This window comes from Pleurodeles waltl, chromosome 1_1, assembly GCF_031143425.1.
Source record: "Pleurodeles waltl isolate 20211129_DDA chromosome 1_1, aPleWal1.hap1.20221129, whole genome shotgun sequence".
Classification (NCBI taxonomy): domain Eukaryota; kingdom Metazoa; phylum Chordata; class Amphibia; order Caudata; family Salamandridae; genus Pleurodeles; species Pleurodeles waltl.
In genome coordinates this window covers 381,920,174-381,940,487 of record NC_090436.1, presented here as the reverse complement: position 1 = coordinate 381,940,487, position 20,314 = coordinate 381,920,174, and the positions used below count along the sequence as shown (strand labels likewise).

Sequence of the window (20,314 nt, the reverse complement as noted above, 5' to 3'; positions counted from 1 at the left end):
GAGAATGTCAGAGAGACTTACTCACTGACTGTCATCATTATCTTGGAAAAGTGTCTCCATGCGTCCTCTTCTTGTGTTTCCATCTCTTTTACTTGATGATTTAAAAAAAGGAGAGGAACTGGATGGAGATCTTGACCTTGACTGACATTGAGACCAACGATAGTCACTGAACAGTTTGGCTTCACTTTCTGTGATGGCCTTGGGGTTCATACTGTGAGACAGTAGGCTTGCACAACATCAAGCTGTGCCTCAACCCCAAGCAAACCTTGTGAGGGTCATAAATTGGCATTTTTTAATCATGGCCTTCTAGAAAGCAACATCTATAAGTGATGCATTGTGTAAGAGCCTAGAGAGAAACACTTCTCTAAATAACACTTTGAAAAAGAACAGAATGGAAAAAAAGGATGTTGGGTCACTGGGTTGGGTGCTTTATGGCTCCAATGAAGACACTGTGGTGTTGTTTCTGGTGCAGATATAGAGCCAGCACCCCCATACTAGGGTGGGAGAGGTATGCCAAAGGTGTTGTCTTCCTGTGCGGTGCCTGGGGGTACTCAACAGGTGAGGAAACTGCAGGCAGAAGCATCAAAGAGAACGCTCTCCTCTTCAGAATTGCTTCACAATGGACATTGGACACCTTCCACAAAAAATTCCAATGTTTGCCACTGCATGACCCAACTGCTAAGAAGCTGGATCTAAAAACCTTCCTCTTAAGGAAATCCAACCACTTAAGCTCCTTAGCAGATGTTAAGAGCACTGAGCTTTAATTTTTCAGTTTCACACAGGAGGTATACACCAGAAAATTATTTGGGGTAGAGAGCAAAAGGAGGAATATCAAGTTATTTCGGGATTGGCTGCCTACCAAACATATTTTATGAAAAACAAAAAGCTGGTCTTACAAGGAAAAAACATGTTTCTCATGTTTCTTTCTTCTTTGGTGTCATAAAAAAATGTTTTTTTGTTTTTTTTCCCGGCAACTATATAAATAGCCTGTCTCGTGAACAGAGTCATCTCTTTGGGTCTTCAGACTTCTCAAGGGCTGTTTCATTGCTGCTGTCATTCAGTCCATCTATCTCTCTGCTAGTAGTCCTTTTCCTCTTTCGTATTGGAATTATCAAAGTATCAGTCTTTTAGAGAACTGGGTCTTTGCATGACGGGTCCAACGTATGAAGGCTTCAACTAGGTCATCTGTGTTTTGGGTGAAGGTTCAGGTTTGATTTGATCAATGATACAACGGTTTGATTTACTGGTGATCATTATTATATTCTTAGGCACTTCCTCAAACACTACTGCTAAAACTACATCAATGTCCTTCCTGTGACATTTTGTTTTAAGGGAATGTTATCCAAAATTACTTGTTTACATTGCGTAAATGATCAGTCATGTCAAACTGCATATTTGATTCCTTCAATCTTTTGGCTTTCAGTAAGTTTTTTATGGAAGTTATGTAGAAAGTGCAGTTTGCCATCTGTTCTTCCAAAGTTTCATTTGGGGGAGTAAATTCCCAACATCCCTCAGACGAGTCACTCTTGTTTGGCACATCATTACAGTATTGGAGATAGTTCACAAATACCTCCTCGGAAGCTGTGATTTTTAGCCAATTTATGTACGACCGCGCTCTAAAATGTAACAGTTGGCCCTATATTTAAAAGGTTGTCTTATAAGACAACCCTGGATCTCTACATCGAATAACTTTGGCTTGCTTACTCTTTTGCAATCTGGGGTGGGTGTTTACTCCACTTTATAAGTACATCAACAGCCACCGGAGAGCAGATAGTTTTTAGGAAACCCTTGGCACGAGAGCCACACAATTTTGAGAGTGGAGGTTTCGTAGCTATTTCCATGCACAGGAGTTTCAACTGAAGAACTGCACACCAGTCAACATCTTGGCCATGCCCTCCTGGGATGCCTTTCTGATTTTAAAATTAATACAGTTTGGACTTAGACAACCAACAGACTAAGAAAACCTTAGGGTGCTACTAGGCTAATGAGCTATAACAATAATAATGACTACTTATACAGCATGTACCACAAAATGTATTACATATAGGTACTTAGGTAATAGGTATTATCAGCCAACTCAATGTGGTTACTTGGCGACTTGAGAAGGTTTAATTGGCCCTACTGGGATTCAAACATTGACCCTTCAGGTTTCTCAGTTAGCACTGCAAAGTAATATTTACCTGGAAAACATTTTGAACAAGAGTGGTGAGCTCTACTTCCTGCTCTAGGACACGCTGCAGCCTTTTTAGCTCCTTGCTTTCCAGATTTTCCAAATCTTCCTGCTGTTCCTTCTGCATAGTTTTAATTTTGGACATCATTGCTTCTCCGGTTTCTTTCAATGCTGTTGAAAACAATAATACAATGTATCACCACATACTAGCAACATTTTGAAAAGATGACCACATACAAAATCACAATTTTACATTTACCTTAGTTATATTAGCTTTAAATATAATGTAGGCTTTTGTTCTATTACTTTCATTAAGGCATTTCTTCAAGAAAATGTTAATGGCATTATCACTGAAATTTGTCAATAAAACATCTCTGGAATAATCACACAAATTATTAGCAAATTCTAAACAAAATGCAAAAATACATAGAGCTTCATTTAGCACTAAACTGGTTTCCATATTAATGTGGTCAAACTACTATTAATATCTGATTGCACTGACGTCCAACAACTGCATTTTGGGCAAACAATTGTTGATAATGTGCAAAGTATGTACTATGTTTCCCACTTCTCAGAAGTGATAACAATGAGCCACAAATCAGAGAGAGCACATTTTTTGCTGGACTTGCAAAAGGCACCATGCACAGGTTGCCTGGTGCCTTTTGTATACATGGGTACAAAATCATTTGTACCCATTTATACATTTCACCAAGTCATAGTGATCTAACATTCTCAAAAAGTGAGGCAGGGAATACAACGCGTCAAGACCTATACCATTAGGTCATTCATGAACACAGTCAGTTTAAAGTTGTCCTTGCTTTAATATTTCACTTTTGTAGCACTCAGGGTCCGATTTAGATATTGGAAGATGGGTTACAGTGTCACAACAGTGACAAACATCCCGTCTTCCGAAATCTAAATCCCATTATATCCTATGGGATTTAGATTTCAGCTGACTGGATGTTTGTTACTGTTGTGACAGAGTACCCCATCAGCCAATATCTAAATCAGGCCCATAGTTGCAAAAGAGTTCTAATGGAAGGGCAGGCGATAGGGGAAACGTGGACATCCCTTTCATGTTCTACTCGTTATGGCAATACTTTGAGACCATACACCAGTGTCCCCGATTTGGGACCTCATATTTGGGGCTTGGCCAGTAAGCCTGCATGGATCAAATCCTAGGGATTGCACTAATCAGGCAATCCAGGTCCACTGACTGCTGGCTGCTTTGCCTGCATTCAGTAAGAGCAGGAGAACATTGTTATATGTATTTATTGAATTCTCTACTATTTCAATAATTTTTGGGGGATTGTTGCCACATTGTTGCACTGAGATAAAGCCTGAATTACCGGTTTACTAGTTTTGGCTAGAATGGTCCTAGTCATATGGCTGATATCCCCGTCAATAGTTTGGCATTTAAATTCAAGAGAGACAGCAGCGTGTAGCACCCACAGAGTGTAGGTCAGGATCTTTACCCGGTATCAGAATAACCCAAACTGCCAGATCTAACAGAGCATGCTGAGCTAGCGCTTTCCCAAAAGGAACTGAAGAGCTGCAACAAGAAGAGTTCCAGTGCTATACAAAAGGTTCTGTAAAAAAAGGTCCTTTGAGACTTGTACAAAGTTAATCTGTCAATAAACCCCCAAAATCCTTTAACTGCTGTTGGGCTGTCTAAAGCTTCACACGTTGAGTGAGGTTTGTCTGTTGCCTAATGTGTGTACAGCTATGGACCACAGCCACATCTGCACCTTCTTAGTCACAACATCTGACAAATGCCTTCTGAGGAAATAGCTCCATTCCCATCCATTATTTTGTGCAAACGTCCAAATGGCCATCGCTTCTGCACATTCTCTAGTGGTGTGGTACCTGGTCAATTTGTTATTGGATGCATAATATGACTGTTTGATGCTGTCTTTTTCTGACTGAACCTCTGGTTCTAAGCACCAAAACCGTGTGCCACTTATTGAGTGACAGTGCATTTATGGCTTGCCTCCAATATAGTTAGCTGATGTTCGAGGTATGCCCTTTACTACACTCCTGCTTTAGTTAGCAGTGAGGCTGAAGATATGAACGTTCCTTTAAGGACAGTATTGTGTCCAAAAGCAAAGTTATCACTGTTTCATCTTTATCATTTTCTAGCATAAAGTTTTTTTTCCCTTGGACTTCTTATGTACATCATAAGGCATATAGTATTACTGAGTCTCCAACTGATTCTGAGATTGGGTATTCAGGCACCTAAAAGCAATGATTTGGAAATCAGTGCATGATTTGCAAATATAACCTAACACATGCTGGTTGAACAGAACTTAACGGAGTTGTCCATGTGATGGGACTGCCACATGTCGACCAAACCCAAACAGTCTAGCCAGCCAATGGAATTTTGAGAAACCATTCTACTCCCACCAAGTCTCTGCTGAGTTGAGCAATTCATAATCAAGCTTAAATTAGAGTCCATCATAACTGCGCCTTCTTCCAAAGTGAAAACATAGGAAATGGTGCATTGAGAAACTGTATCCAATTATCGTACATACAATGACATTGCAGTGTGGGTTTGAGATTCCAGGGACACTATATTCCAGTCAAATCTGCAAAGCTCCATCACAAACTACCGTTATAAAATGGCACATGGTATTGACACACCCTCCTTTTTATGCAGGCTCAAACGGAAATGCTGCATTGAAAACCACTAGGATCTCAAATTGGGCTGGTCGCGCTTAATTTGCCACATCTCCATTAAGAGATTAATGACTGCCTATTGTTTGTCTGGAGCATTGAAACCCTTGACCCTATGCCTTCATATATATGGATATTATAGCAAAAGAGAGGTCAAAAAATATTGTGTATGTCACCTCTTAAGTTAGTGTGAACAGCATCCCTGTGAATCTGTCCACCATGATGGCACTATCTCTTCTTTCTCTCTTTGAACAATACCTTCTCTCCAATCCAAAACTAGAAATAGTTATAAATGAAACTTCCACCAGATCGTAGTGCACTACCCCATCTCAGAATGCAAAGACCACTGATCACTGGACATTTCTGTCTCCCCACCCTGCAGTTCTCAGGCCCTTAAGAAGCCAAAGTAGGTAGAATCAAAGGATATCATGTAGAAAGCATACCCCCATGTTCTAAGTTAATATGCTGTTGGATCCAGAGCCTCCCTCTTCCAAGTCGTTTCCAAAAGGACTACTGATCTTCTACACCTCTGTTTTGGGTTTTTCAATTTCCTAAGGTTCCCTGTTTTCTCCAGCATCACACTTTTTGCCATGCCGTTCTCAGTTGTCCTTCAGTGAACATATAGGTGGAATGGCCATCTTACACTGAACGTTCAGCGTCCAAGATAATCTTCGTTGCTGGTAATGATTGATCCAATTGTTTCGTGCAATCCCAGGTGAAGAACAAGCTAAATGCATGGCCCCACAACAAGGGTGTGTCCAAAATATGAAAGAAGTCTGTCATCAATTACAATTCTGTTCTTTTCCAGCTCAGTGCTAGTTCATGGTATTATTAAATCCTATTTCTATCCGAGGTTATGGTTTCTTTAGAGCATACAAGCACCATTATCTCATCTTTGTCTTGTAGAAGTGCACTCTTGAACATTTGGAAGATTGTTTCTCAGATAACCTAAACCTACCACTCTTTCTGTGCAATCCAAGTTACCAGAGGAGCTTCAGGTTTATCTCTGAACGAACAGAGGGAGCTTCTGATGTAGGATGGAATATCCAGAATTCCGTTGTCCCTGGGAAGACACCTTATGCAAATGTTGTTTTGTCAAGATTTGTTTTCCTAATCTTGGTCTTATCTTTCTTCCAAAGGATAACACTCTGTTTCACAAATAGTGTTGCTCGTTCCTAGACTCTCTTCTCCAGATTGTTTACACTTTTGCCCATGGACACATCTTTCCACAGTCCAAGAGCCAAGTTTTCATGTCAAATCTGTTGGTGTTCACTTTTGAGCTTATGTCTTTCAGGTATTGTTGTAAATCATCTAGGGTGATGGATTGCAATGTAACTGTACCAGTGCTCCTACAAAGGCATAATATAGTTGAACCTTTCAGAGTCTCTCCTTTGGTGCCTTTTACAGTAAGCAGATCCTTTACTGATGCATCATAGTGAACTCAACTGCCAGTTAACACTGGATACTGTCCTGTGAGTAAGGCAGGGCAGCGCCTATCTAGTCTTTTGGTTACTATGCTCTTACCGAAATCTCTCAGACCCTTACTGATTGTGTGTGAAGTTGTTGGCTCACAGTTAATCCAGCACCAATGTCCATAGCTATTTTGGGCTGCTCTCAAATCCCAAAACAGAGAATCAGCATTCTCGTAAGGCCTGGGAAAGATGGGTGCAATGTTCATATGAATAATATGTTGGGTGTTGTGCATTGAATTTGTGCTTTTGATTTGTGAATCCGAAATGGAGTTGTGACTTCGAATATTTTGTTAAAAAAAATAAATCAGATTTTCTTTCAAATTTAGTGTTTGGGATATAGGGTGGCTCTAAGAATAGCCTTTGTGTTAATTGTGTGTATATGACTAGTACACATAGGAGTGGATGCAGAGTTTCAAGTTGCTCAGAAACACTCTGTTGCCTTCATGTGTGAAGTGAACACAATCTCTTCTATATATCCCATCCATGTCAAAGTGCAGGTTATTATTGTAGACAGAGCCCATGTTATGGTCTCTGAGAGATGCTAAAACAGTTTTACTAACATGTTTCCTGGCTTTGTCTCTCTGTGGACAGAATTCAGTTGACCACTTCCACTTCTGCCTCTTGCATATTCTAGAGAACACAGAGGCAGTGTGAGGGAAAAGTTTCATTAATTGAACAAAGTTATCCTTCATTAGGATTTCCAGTTCTAACCCAGTCAGTGTGCACAGGTCATTACCGCCACCGTGCACAATCATGAGGTGAGGTGGTTGGCAATCTCTAATGCTCTGAACCAATGGATGCAATTGCTGCCACTTAGACCCTCTCCAACCAATTAAAGTAATATCCACATTAGGGAAACCCGGTGTGTTCTAGAGGAGGTTGGTATGGCAGCTGAGGAGAAAGTGTGGGAGGAAGGGGCGCTTTTAAAGTAGACATACAATTTTCAAATAAGAGAGGTTTTGGTAGAGAAGGAACTGGAAACAAATAATTTTTCCAAATCAGTATTATAACTGAACTTAAAATGTAGCTGAAAACGTTACCAAAAGTTTATAAGAAATATATTTTCAATCCCTCCGTGTGGAGTTGCGACTCTGTTGCGAAGTTACTCACACTGAGCGCCGCGATGGAGTAATGACTCCAACAGCACATAGAAGCAAATTAGGCTTCTTTCCAAAAATAGAAGAAATGGTTAACAGGAAGTAACAATTGAGATTTAGGATAAGTTAAATAAAATATGAAACGCAGTTTGTGATTTGCTAATTAGGACAGTATCACTGAGAGCAAAGGTGAATAGGTAGCCATTAATGGCTCCTTGATGTGGCGCACCACTCTTATTCTGAGATTTCATGCTTCTACAAAAAAAGACTTGAAAGTGGTATTTTGACAGTATTTTACCTATCAACAAAAAACCTTTAATAGGAATGGCAATTATAGTGTATATTTACAACAATGTGTGTTTATAGGTGTGTGTGTATACAACAGGGATACAACTGTATATGACATTGAAAAAACCATACTGTCTGAGATAGAGCACAGATGTGTAGTAAGGTCTCTAGCTTTTCATAAAATGATTTATTCTAGTAGTTTTTTTAACCATGCTTTCTGTATGCTTCAGTAGAATGTAAATTGCAAGTAGAGTTGAGGTTTCTAACCATTTCACTTGAGTTTGAGTTTCTTTTTCCTAGATAGAACTTATGTATAGAGTAGGCTATATGTAGGTTATAGGGAGTCTGGTATGTGTTTATGCATAGAGTGACATAAGAAGGCACACACTAATGCATACACTGACAGACCCAGGCACACACTAATGTATACACTGAGACAGCAAGGAACACATCGATGTATACACTAATACAACTACACATACACTCATGCATATACTGACACATCCAGACACACACTAATGCATACTGTGACAGAACCAAGACACACACATGTTATGTTATGTTAAAATTGCTTATATAGCGCCTAAACTGCCCAGGGGCCTCGTAGCGCTTATACTGCAACGCAGAATCATCACTGTTCATAACCGCATAGAAAATCACGCTCTAAATAACCAGGTTTTTAGGGCCTTCCTAAAGGGGATCTCTTAATCTAATATTAAGAGGAAGACTATTCCAGAGTATAGCACCTTGATATGACAACGACCTTCCTCCCCATCTTACTTTCTTCACTGTTGGAACTGTGACTAACATAGCTGAGGAGGATCCAAGAGGTCTGCCTGGTGTGTAGAAAGAGGCAAGTGTTTTGAGCAGTTCAGGGCCTTGATTGTATAAAGCTCTATGAATATGGCATAATGCCTTGAATTGAATCCTTTTGGCTACTGGGAGCCAATGTAAGGAGGAGATTCCGGTCCGTATTGATTGTTGCTTGGGTGTTTTTAAAAGCACTCGTGCAGCTGCATTTTGCACCCTCTGTAGTCTTTGTATTACGTATCTTGGTGATCCTACAAACAGAGCATTGCAATAATCAAGGCGCGATCCTATCAGTGCCTGAATAACCAATCTTCTGGCTAGAAAAAGCAGGATTGCTAAAACCTTCCTCAAAGTCCTAAGCAGGGCAAAGGAAGTTCCAGCTACTCTGTTGGCGTGTTGCGACATTGAGTGTTGGGGGGTCCAACCATACCCCAAGACTTTTTATAAGGTGTTTAGGGGGCGGGAGAGGGGCCACTCCTGTTATAATTGCATTAGCTAGTGAATTTTTTGTTTGCCCAAAGAACATAACCTCAGTTTTTCCATCATTGAACTTCAATTTACTTCCCAACATCCATACAGCAACTGCTTTTAGGCAAGGATCTAATGCTGTCCCCAGATCCAGTTGTGTGTTGGAGAGGGAGACAATAAGTTGAGTATCATCTGCATATGATACTAAGTTCAGACCAAATGACTGAACAATCTCCGCTAATGGCAGCATATAGATATTAAAAAGCAGAGGGCTCAGGGCAGAACCCTGTGGGACTCCACAGCTGCTTATGATACGGTTGGAAGTACAAGATCTGTCCAACACCTGGAAGGATCTTCCATGAGTAAATGATAGGATTCAATCTAAGGCTACTCCAGAGATTCCAATCCCCCGCATTCTATCTTTAAGAACGTTAAGGTCAACCGTATCGAATGCCGCACTCAGATCTAGGAGGATGTTTCAATTCCTTCATCCATCCTCTTTTTTGCTTCCTCCGTAATAGCGATCAGTGCGGTCTCTGTCCCATGCAATGGCCTAAAAACCATCTGAGTGGGATGTAAGCTCTTTCTATCTTCCAGAAGAGCAGAGAGCTGAGTATGTACATGCTTCTCTGCTAGTTTAGCCATTATAGGTAGCAGTGAAATTGTCGGTTTTTAGTCAATAGCTTTGAATCCAGATTAGGTTGTTTTAAGAGAGGCTTAACAATGGCCTGTTTCCATAGGTCTGGCACTACTCCAGAAGATAGTGAAACATTAATAAGACTTGTAATTACCGGACCTAACACTGGTACTCCCATGAAGAGAATCTGAGGAGGAGCAGGGTCCAAAGGAGAGCCTGATTTAATGGATCCCAGTAATTTTGTTACTCTATCCGTACTAATAGGAGTAAAGTTTGTTAGAATAATCTCTTTCCTACCCTCCTGATCCCTAGCGGAGTAGTCTCCTTTTGGAGTATTAGAAAAGGATACATAAATATCCTGAATCTTTTCATGAAAAAAAATGGCAAGATCATCAACATGTTGCTGCGGGGAGTCCATAATTTCTGACTCCTCAAAGGGGTGGGTAAGATCTTTTAAAACCTTAAAGATCTCCTTTGGAGAGTTGTCTGCTGCTTCAATTCTTGAAGAGTAATATTTAGCTTGTGCATTTTTGATTTCAGTATGATAGACTCGAATCAAATTCTTATATTCCTTTTTCATGGAGTCATCTTGCGTTTGCCTCCATTTCCTCTCTTGCTTCCTACATTCTCTTTTCTTCTCAAGTAAGCTTGAGGTGAACCACGGGGAAGACTTCTTTTGTGGCCGCATTCTAGAATCAGAGAAGGGTATGAGTTCATCCAGGCTATCACTAATCCATTTATTAAAAGAATGTGTCAAGTCTGTTATATTATTTATATTTTCTGATCTATTTTTTTGCAGTAAGTCAATAAACTCAGGGGCATTTAGTTTGTGCCATTTCTTTTTTGTGTGTGTGGGGGGGTCCTGGCACTTATGATTTTATGCCAAAGAATGGTTAATTCTAGTTCTAGCAAGTAGTGATCAGACCATGCTAGCGGACGGGATGATAGAAATTCTAACCCTGAAACGTTCGAGAATACAAGATCAAGAGTATGAAATTTGTTATGAGTGGGACCTTGAATTAACTGTATTAAGTAACATGCTTTCATGTCTGCTATTAGCATCTTTGAAGAGACATTATCAGCATTTTCTGCATGTAAGTTAAAATCCCCAAGCAGTATAAAATTTGATTTAGTACATGCTAGTTGCGAAATATTCTCTGCCAGTGAGGCCATAAAGTCTCCCATAGGCCCCGGTGGCCGATAGACCAAAACACCAGACAGGGTATGATGAGGGTTCGCACTACTAGAGAAAAACATGCTCTCACAGCCTTTAATCAGTGTAGGAGTTTTTGTGACCATGCATGTATCTCTATAAACAACTGCAATACCGCCCCCTCTATTAGGCCTGTCAATTCTGCCAAGTTTATAGCCAGTAGGTAGTGCCATCACAATGTCTGGAGCAGAACTTTCATCCAACCATGTTTCCGTTAAAAATAGAGGCACTGGTTTTATTTGTTCCAAAAGAAGGTGGATGTCTGTTATATGAGCCACTAAAGAGCGACAGTTGGCTAAAAAAAAATAAAAAAAAGGAAGTTTATAACATTCCTTAGTCTTTTGTAGATCAATACAGAGTTGGAGGGACCAATCACATGCAGGGCACCTATATGCCCTACAACTAAGATCTATAATCTGCGCACACATACTTTGAGACTTATTGTTCATAGAAAGCAATGCCTCTTTGGTGTATTTAATAATTACCTTCTCAGCAATGTTTAATTCAGAGTTTCTTGGCTCTTGGCACGGTCTGGCGCGGACAGACGCAGACGGTTTGCTTTAGGCGCACCTTTGGCGCGCCTGCTGCACGTCGCGGTCATTACAGCTTAAAATAGCCCAGCACCAAAAAAGGCTTGGAGCGCTAACCCCACAGATGGTGCTCATAAGGAAAGCTCAATCCCAAGGGAAAATGGCGGGGATTTCCAACCCGTCCCCTCCGCCAATAACTAGCTTTTAACACAGGCTAGAGTGCAGAAGGGGGAATGAGCAGGTAAGAAGATTCTAAGATTAATTGTTATTAATTATAAAAGCAGTAGTTTCGTACTATGAAAAATATTAACTCCTAAACGAGCATTGGCACTATTTTAAAAAACATGGACATCTGAGTTAAAACATACTTCTATATAAAACATATATTAAATGTGCAAATGAGCAATATACAGGAAGGAGACCAAATTCATACAGTTAGGAACAGTGAATTACAACGTGCAGCGAGCGTAGGTAGCAGATCAAAAAACCTTTCTGACTACCTTCAGCTGCACGTCGCGGTCATTACGGCTTAAAATAGCCCAGCAGCAAAAAAGGCTTGGAGCGCTAACCCCAAAGATGGCGCTCATAAGGAGAGCTCAATCCCAAGGGAAAATGGCGGCGATTTCCAACCTGTCCCCTCCGCCAATAACTAGCTTTTAACACAGGCTAGAGTGCAGAAGGGGAAAAGAGCAGGTAAGAAGATTCTAAGATTAATTGTTATTAATCATAAAAGCAGTAGTCTCGTAATATGTAAAATATTAACTCCTAAACGAGCATTGGCACTATTTAAAAAAATATGGACATCTGAGTTAAAACATACTTCGATATAAAACATATATTAAATGTGCAAATGAGCAATATACAGGAAGGAGACCAAATTCATACAGTTAGGAACAGTGAATTACCGCGTGCAGTGAGCGTAGGTAGCAGATCAAAAAACCTTTCTGACTACCTTCCACAACTCCTTGAGGGAGCCCATGTGGGTTTGTTTGAACTGGTTTTGACTTTTCTGATGGGAGTCACGTGTGCATCAAAAAGGTGGAGTGTTACCCCAGGTCAAGTTTCATACATGAGTACAATGACACACTTAGGCACACACTCATACATACAATCATATAGTGAAGCACAGAGTAAGACCTACACTGAAACACACAGGCACATTCTGATGCATATGCTGACAAACCCAGGCACACACTAGTACATACACTGTGACACCGACACATACACTCATGTATACACTGATAAACCTACGAACAGCCACAGGGACACTGTCATGCATATAATGACACACCCTGGCAGATACAGTTACATCCACTGTCATACCCAGGCACACACTGATACATATCCTGACACATCCAGGAATATACTGTTGGGTACACTGAGATACCAAGCAACAGTCTGATGCATACTCTAACACACCCAGGCAGTTACTCATGTGTACACTGACATACCGAGTCACACGGTAATCCATACAGTAACACAGGGAGGCATACTCGTATGTATACAATTACACCCCCAGGCATAGATCGACACCTATGCTGACACACCCAGGGTCACACTTATATAAAGACTAATGAACCTAGAGAAACACTGATGCATCTGATAAGATACCGAAGCATACACTGATACATACCATAACGCAGACAAGCACACATTCATGGATAAAGTGAAACACTGAGTTAGACACTCATACCTATAAATAACAGAGAGAGGCGTACTCTTCTTTCAACATGAAAACTAACACATGTAGAGTGTGAGAACATAGTGATACCATTGTTTGTATTACATTCATATGCTTATGATATGTAATTGAACAATATATAATGAAAATGTATACATTTTGCTATTTATTTTTTAATTTCAGAGATCTATTCCCGCACTATAAGAGATATCTAAAATGCGGAAAAAACACAAACAAAAAGGAAATTTAGGAAAATACACTATCTACTTGCAACAGAGAAACAAAAAAATATGTGAACAATGTCACTAAAGAGAAAGGAGCTGCTGGTAGGAAAACAAAAAAAAATTAAAATCTGTATGTGGGAAACTGAAATGTCTGCAAAATGACGAACATAAAAGGAGACATTTAAATCAGCCAAACAAAGGAAAAAACGTCAGATTACAAGCAAGAAATCAATGAAGAAAGCAGATAGCTTAATCAGAAGACAGCAACAGTTAAAATAAATTAGAGTTAGAATGTTTTGTGCCAGGGTAATTCAGAATCTTATTAAAACTATGAAGCAATACAAAAGGAGAAGAGAAGTACTGAAAGAAAAAGAACATACTGAGGCTGTAGTTGATAAGGTGTTTGCCTTGAAGAGGAAGCTTTTATTTTGATTATCGGTAGAATGAGAACACTGGATAAAACAGTGCTGGGTATGAAGAGATGCAGCCAAAGAAAAAGACTTGCCAATAAAAGTAATTTTTGTAAAATGTTTAGTGGTGAATGGAAGCATACCTCCTGTACAGAACATTTCTTTAATGAAAAAGGTTATTTGCAAGAGAACATATTAGTACATGCAGTTGATTCAACTGGTCTATGTTATGAGATAAAGGATTGCAGTCCCGTTGAAAAAGAGGAGGGTGTTCTAATAATATAGAAGAGGTGTTAGCTGAAGAGGTTCAGGGAAGGCGCAGACAGGGCCATGTTTACAAATGGAACTGTAGCAATATTTGCTTCATTCAGTAGCAATCTATTGATGTATTACAAACTTTTGTCCTTGACTTTCCCAGCAGAAGTCTGGAGCAAAAAATGTAAATTTCGGAAGGATTAAATCCATGCAAAATAAGAAAGTATAGTAATCTACAAGGACATTCATTGCAATGCTTAACAAAGAAAGTGCGCCAAAGCACCTTTCATCACTTTAGAATGCTGGCAGTTCACCACTCAAAAATACAAGATTTTGTTAGGACACTCTGCTATTTGAAGAATCAAGCGTTATGTTTAGGAGAAATAAATGGAGTACTTTTGCATGGTACCGTATGAGAAGTAGAAAAAGTTTGTGAGGTTGTGCAATTTGCGGTTCTTTGGTTCTGTAGAGGATTCTATGGAGAATGAGGAATTTGTAGGTACAGGTATTGAGGAACAGAGCACAGGTATTCCTACTGAGAATTTTGAACAACAGATTATAAAGTTTAACATAGCTTGTTCTGAAAAAACAAACTGTGTTTGACTTTTGTAGTGAGTACGTGGACAACAAATGCAAACACAAAATGTAGATATATTTTCCTAAACTGATGGGGAAAACAGAGGAAAGTGGCAAGAATTTGCAGCTTATTTATTTGTTGAGGAGTGCTTTCACTTGTCCATGCTGCAAGTTATATGTAAGTATTGCTAGAAGTTAAAGGATCAGAAAACACTAGTTAGAGCAGTACATAATAGTTTAGAACTTATGATGATTCCCGAAGAACTATAAGACTTAAATGTATATGCATCAAACCTTATACAATCTGCAAATCCTTTTCAAGCCATTATATGATTGGAACCAAAAACAGGTAAAGTTTATACAACACAGTTACTGAATGACCTTAAAGAAAGAGTAGTGTATTTGCCATTAGACTTAAAAAATATTGAAACTGTAGGAGTAAACAAAGACAAAGAGCCACTTGTTATTCTGGCAAGTGGTGTGCCAACTAAGAATAAAGCAGTTTGGCAAGAGTAAGGTGATGTTAATAAAGTTAAGCAACGTCATACCTGGTACAGAATAATATTTATTATAAAAATGTTGATGTTGAACCTGATGTACCAAATGTCGAAGATGACAGTTTGCCAGCAAGTGTACAAAATAATCTGAAAAACAGAGATGAAGGAGATGTGGTAGGGGATTTCTGCAAGGAAGACACTTAACAAGAAATTGTATTCCTTGAGCTTGAAAATGCTTTCTCATAGGAATTGGGGTCCTATGAAGCCTGTGATAGGATGAGTTTGGCAAGTTTGTTCTCAAAATCGAAAGGAATTATCTGGGTAAGCCTTGGTCTAGCTGGTACAAGAAACATAGTTTTAGTCTTACCTTGAAATGCAATACCTAGCAAAGTTTGAACCCGAATGTATAGACATTGTAAAATCTAATAAGTTGGATATATACAATCCAAGAAGAAGTCTACATCTAGAAGACAAGTGTCTTTATGAAATTCTTCAAAAATACAGATATAGAAGTAATGTAAGTGAAAACAGAAAAGAAGAGATATACGCAGTACGTGGATGTTGTATTGCTACATGCACTACGTGCATGTGGCAGCACTACGTGCAAGGTAAACAGTGGTGCAGGGTGTGGACCATTGGCCTCTGCTTTCATTGGCCTTCGCTTCCATTTTGGTTCACGACTCCATTTTGTCGAGTCTGGTTCGGTGCGTAAGGCACTGTTCTGTGTTTTTCCACAAGCTTCGGCAAGCTGAAGGGTGGGGTGTTTTCTGCTCAACTTCGCTCCATCTGCCTGGTACGAAGGGCGCTATTTACATTCCACGAGCTATCAGTTAGAACAACAGGGGGATGTGCCTGTACACAAGGAGGAATGCAAGCTTCACCTTGGAGTCCTCTCCTGGGAACTTGGCCCGTTCTGAGGAGACGTCTCGAAGGGTGAACAAGGTACCGCCGATTGCACAATTTGTAAAGGAGGGGGTCTTTTTCTAGAAAAGACTCCTGGGCGTTAGTAAATACTATAAAAGTTGGGGGCCTGGATGGGCTGGTTTAGGAACTCTCTTCTGGGTTGGACGCAACGCCAGGAGGACTGATTGTCCCGAACAGAGGCTCCCTGTGCCAGCTGATTTGGGTTCCCCAGCTTTGTGTACGGCGGAGGGATGCAGACGCTCTTTTCGGTGAAGCTTTTCAATTTATTAAGTGTATTGTGTGTGCGCGCGTAATATGTACTTATTCTTGCAGTCATTTTCATGCTATTGAGCATTGAAGTATATTGTGTGTGCGCGCGTAATATGCACTTATTCTTGCAGTCATTTTCATGCTATTGAGCATTGAGGTATATTGTGTGTGCTTGTATTATATGCACTTACTCTTGCAATTATTCACAGAGTGCTTATATCTTTATCATTATTCTCATGTTATTCTCCTGATGTATATATATATATATATTAGTGTGGTTTAGTTTTGCTAGCTGAGAACTTGCCCCTTAAATAAACTTGATTATTCTACTTACGAAGGTGTTTGAGAGTGATTGCTTTACATTGTGCCTTAAAATATCCTGAAGTGCATAGTTTTGATATTCTGAAGAGTAAAGCAGCACAAATTGGCGTAGTCGTTTGCAGGATTCGAAAAAAAAAAAGGGAAAATGCTTAATAAGATCAAAGCGAGCTCAAAAGCAGGTTCTCAGGTAGCAAATCCAGACATAGAAATACCAGGGTGGGAAACTGCCCCGTATAAACTTTTAGCTCAGGAATGGTCACGTTGTGCTGGTTTGTGTGAAAATTGGAATGCGTGTATGTTGAATGTGGAACCTGAAGATCTTCTTATATGTTTACGGAAAGTTTCAATTGACAAGGGAAGGGAAATTTGTGCGTTGGGGAGGCGAGGCTGGATCTTGCTTTCTGCGTACCGAAAGTTGTATGAAAAATGTTTACAGTTACAAAAAGACCACGAGCAGCTGGAGAAGGAGTTAGTAGAAGCCCGAAATTCCTCTACCATGCTAGCTTGTCAAAATAAATTATTAAGTGATAAGTTGGAAATGTACCAACTGGTTGCAGAGAGAACGGCCGTTAGCGTAGCTAAATATAAACACAAGAAATGAAGAGGGAAAGTTAATAAAAAGAAGGTGCATTTAGCTATCTCTCAGGCAGGATTAGCCTTTGACCCTGAATTTTGGGATGGAAACATCTGGGATACATCTGATTTTTCAGATGGGTCCGGGGGCGATGACTGCCAAGATGTTAGACAGGAGAAGACAGAGCGCAGGAATGTTGTCCGTGCACAGCCCATATATCGGCGAAAGTTACAGCATAGCCCAGCTAATCCTGGAGGGGTGATGTTGGATGCCCTGGAGGATTATACACAGCAAGAACTAAGTGATGTGATAGACAGATTTCGACAGAGGTCTGGGGAAACATTGCTTACGTGGTTGGTGCGGGTGCACGATATGGGGGGCCAGGGGGTCCAATTGGATCACGGCGACGCCCCGAGGCTTTGTATGTTAAGTACAGACCCGGTTATTCAAAATGAGTTTAGAACCTATCCAGGGAATGGTCCCATGACCAATTTGTTAGAGCTAGCTGCGCAAGGGTGTGCTCAGAAGTATCCGACAGAGTCAGACTGGCCGCCTAATGATAAACCTTGGTATACTTTGAGAGATGCAGTACAGAGATTGAAGGAAGAAGGGATGAAAACAGCTATCTTTATGGGTAATGCCCATGATTTGATGAATGGAATTTTAAGTGTGTCTGTGCGAAACCGGCTGATTAGGGCCGCTCCTCCTGCATATAAGCATGTCATCATGACTTTGTTAATTAATCAGACGGGTAACCCATTGTCTCAGGTGGTAGAAGCGGTGCGTGAGTTAAGTGATTTAGGGGAATGGGCTAAGCCAGAGAGGAATTCACGGTCTGAGAATCGTACTGATAACAACAGGGTGACAAGGCGAGACATGTTTCAGGCCTTGCTGCGAGATGGGGTGACCAGGAATGAAATTGATGGGATAAGCACCAAGGACATGTGGGAAATGTACCGCAAACGCGGTTTGGATAAAAAGGAGGGGAGCAGGAAAGGGAACAAGAAGGATAACAAAGTGGTGAACCAGAGAAAGGCAGGAGGGGAGGAGCGTGAGGGTGAAAAGGGAGAGAGAGGGAGAGAACCCCACAGTAGAGAGAGATCCCCAGAGGACGGAAATTGGGAGGAAGAGCACCGAAGCGCAGAGGGAACCCGGAGCAGGGAGAGAGACCGGGAACTGACAGGTTCTGGGAAAACTCGAGGAAGAGAGTGGGAGAGGGAGCTGGTAAGCTCAGAGAGGTTGCGAAGCAGAGACAGGGAGGAGGAGTTCCCCGAGAATTACCGCAAACTGTATCCAGATTTGACTTGGGCAGACTCGGATGTGCGCAGAGTGAAAATAGATTAGGAAACAGGCCAAACTCCGGTGCAGGGATGGGCTCGCAAAGATAACAGACCTCATGTCAAAGTAGAAATTTCTTGGAAACGTGGAAATGTTCAAAAAGTTCGAGCCCTCGTTGACACCGGAGCGGAGGCCACTTTGATTCATGGCAATCCAAGAAAATTCAGGGGACAGTACTTCACCATTACGGGATTGGACGGAAAAGAAACCCCGGCAGTGCAGATAGTGGTTCCCATGAAAATAGGGGCACTTCCAAAGAGAGAATACACTGTCCTGATTGTGCCCATTCCCGAATACATTATTGGAATTGACATTTTGAAAGGGATGACCCTACATTTGGAAGATGGATGTTATCAATTTGGTTCCAAAAGATTTATATCAATAGCCGCCGCAAGGGTGGGGCTGTTGAAGATTCCTCCGGTAACACTTCCCCAAGCTACTAAGGTGATTCAAATGTAACAGTACAGAATACCGGGAGGACATGAGGAGATTAGCCAGACTATACATCATTTACTAGAGGCCGGGGTAATAGTTCCCATCACCACTGCGTGGAATAATGCCCTCTGGCCTGTTCGTAAAAGTGATAACAGTTGGAGGATTTGCATTGATTATCGCCAATTGAATAAACATACACCTTCACTGACTGCAGCGGTCCCAGACACCATTACCTTGATTGAGAACATACAGAAACACAGTGGGACTTGGTATGCAACCATTGACATTGCCAATGCCTTCTTTACGATACCAATAGCTACTGAGAGCCAGCCTCAGCTGGCATTCCAGTGGGCGGGGCGTCAGTACACCTTCTGTAGATTACCCATGGGGTATTTACATAGCCCCACTATCTGCCACCGGCTGGTGGCAGAGCATTTGGATGAAGTACCAGTGGTTCCTGGAGTGCAAATTTCTCACTATATAGATGACGTGATGATGCAGGGAGAGACGCAAGAACAGGTGCAAATTCAGCTAGACAGGGTGGTGGAACATTTGCAGAATCAAGGGTGGGAGATTAACCCCGAGAAAGTGCAGGGACCGTCTCAGAGCGTGAAATTTTTGGGCATTCAGTGGAATCAGGGACACAGAGAAGTGTTGCCAAAAGTGAAACAAAAGATTAAGGAATTCGCAGTACCGCGAAATCGGAAGGAAGCCCAGAGTTTTATTGGACTATTCGGGTATTGGAGACAACATATACCCCATTTGTCTCAGATTTTGGCCCCATTGTACAAAGTTACACGAAAGAAAAATGCGTTTGAATGGGGAGAGCAGGAGCAGCGTGCGTTTGAATTGGCGAAAGACGCCATTCAGCATGCTTTGGATTTGTGGCCGATTCGAGAGGGAGACATTGAGTTGAATGTGACAGTCCAGGGGCAGTATGCCAATTGGAGTTTATGGCAAAAACAAGGAAGAAAGAGGGTGCCCCTGGGATTTTGGACAAAGAAGTTACCTGAGGCAGGAGAGCGGTATACTCCCTTTGAGAAGCAGCTGCTGGCCTGCTATTGGGCCCTGGTTGATACTGAGCAAATTACACTGGGACACAATGTGATTTTAAGGCCTGAAATTCCCATCATGCAGTGGGTGATGAGTTCCCCAAAAACTCATAGAATTGGACATGCGCAAGAAGCCAGCATTATAAAATGGAAATGGTATGTCCAGGACAGGGCACGAGCGGGTCCAAAAGGGACCGCCGTTTTGCATGAGCAGGTAGCGCAGGCTCCAGTGGAGAATTCCGAAATGTTGCATGATGTACCTTCAGTGTGTGAATCCCCAGTAGGGTGGGGCCAGCCGTTCGCAGACTTGTCTGCAGATGACAAAAAACATGTGTGGTTCACAGATGGTTCAGCAAAATATGTTGGAGCGAAAAGGCACTGGAAGGCAGTGTCCTATAATCCTGTTACCAAGAAGCTTTT

The 20,314-nt window shown here is 41.1% G+C and overlaps 1 protein-coding gene across 2 annotated transcripts in view; it reads right to left on the bottom strand.

Moving 5' to 3' along the window:
- CENPH (centromere protein H) overlaps positions 1-20,314 on the bottom strand; it is a 322,688-nt gene that overhangs the window by 59,384 nt on the left and 242,990 nt on the right. For both annotated transcript variants that reach the window (XM_069223100.1, XM_069223109.1), the window contains exon 8: positions 2,181-2,341. In XM_069223100.1, the coding sequence (XP_069079201.1) occupies positions 2,181-2,341 (161 nt within the window). The remainder of the gene's footprint in view (positions 1-2,180; positions 2,342-20,314) is intronic.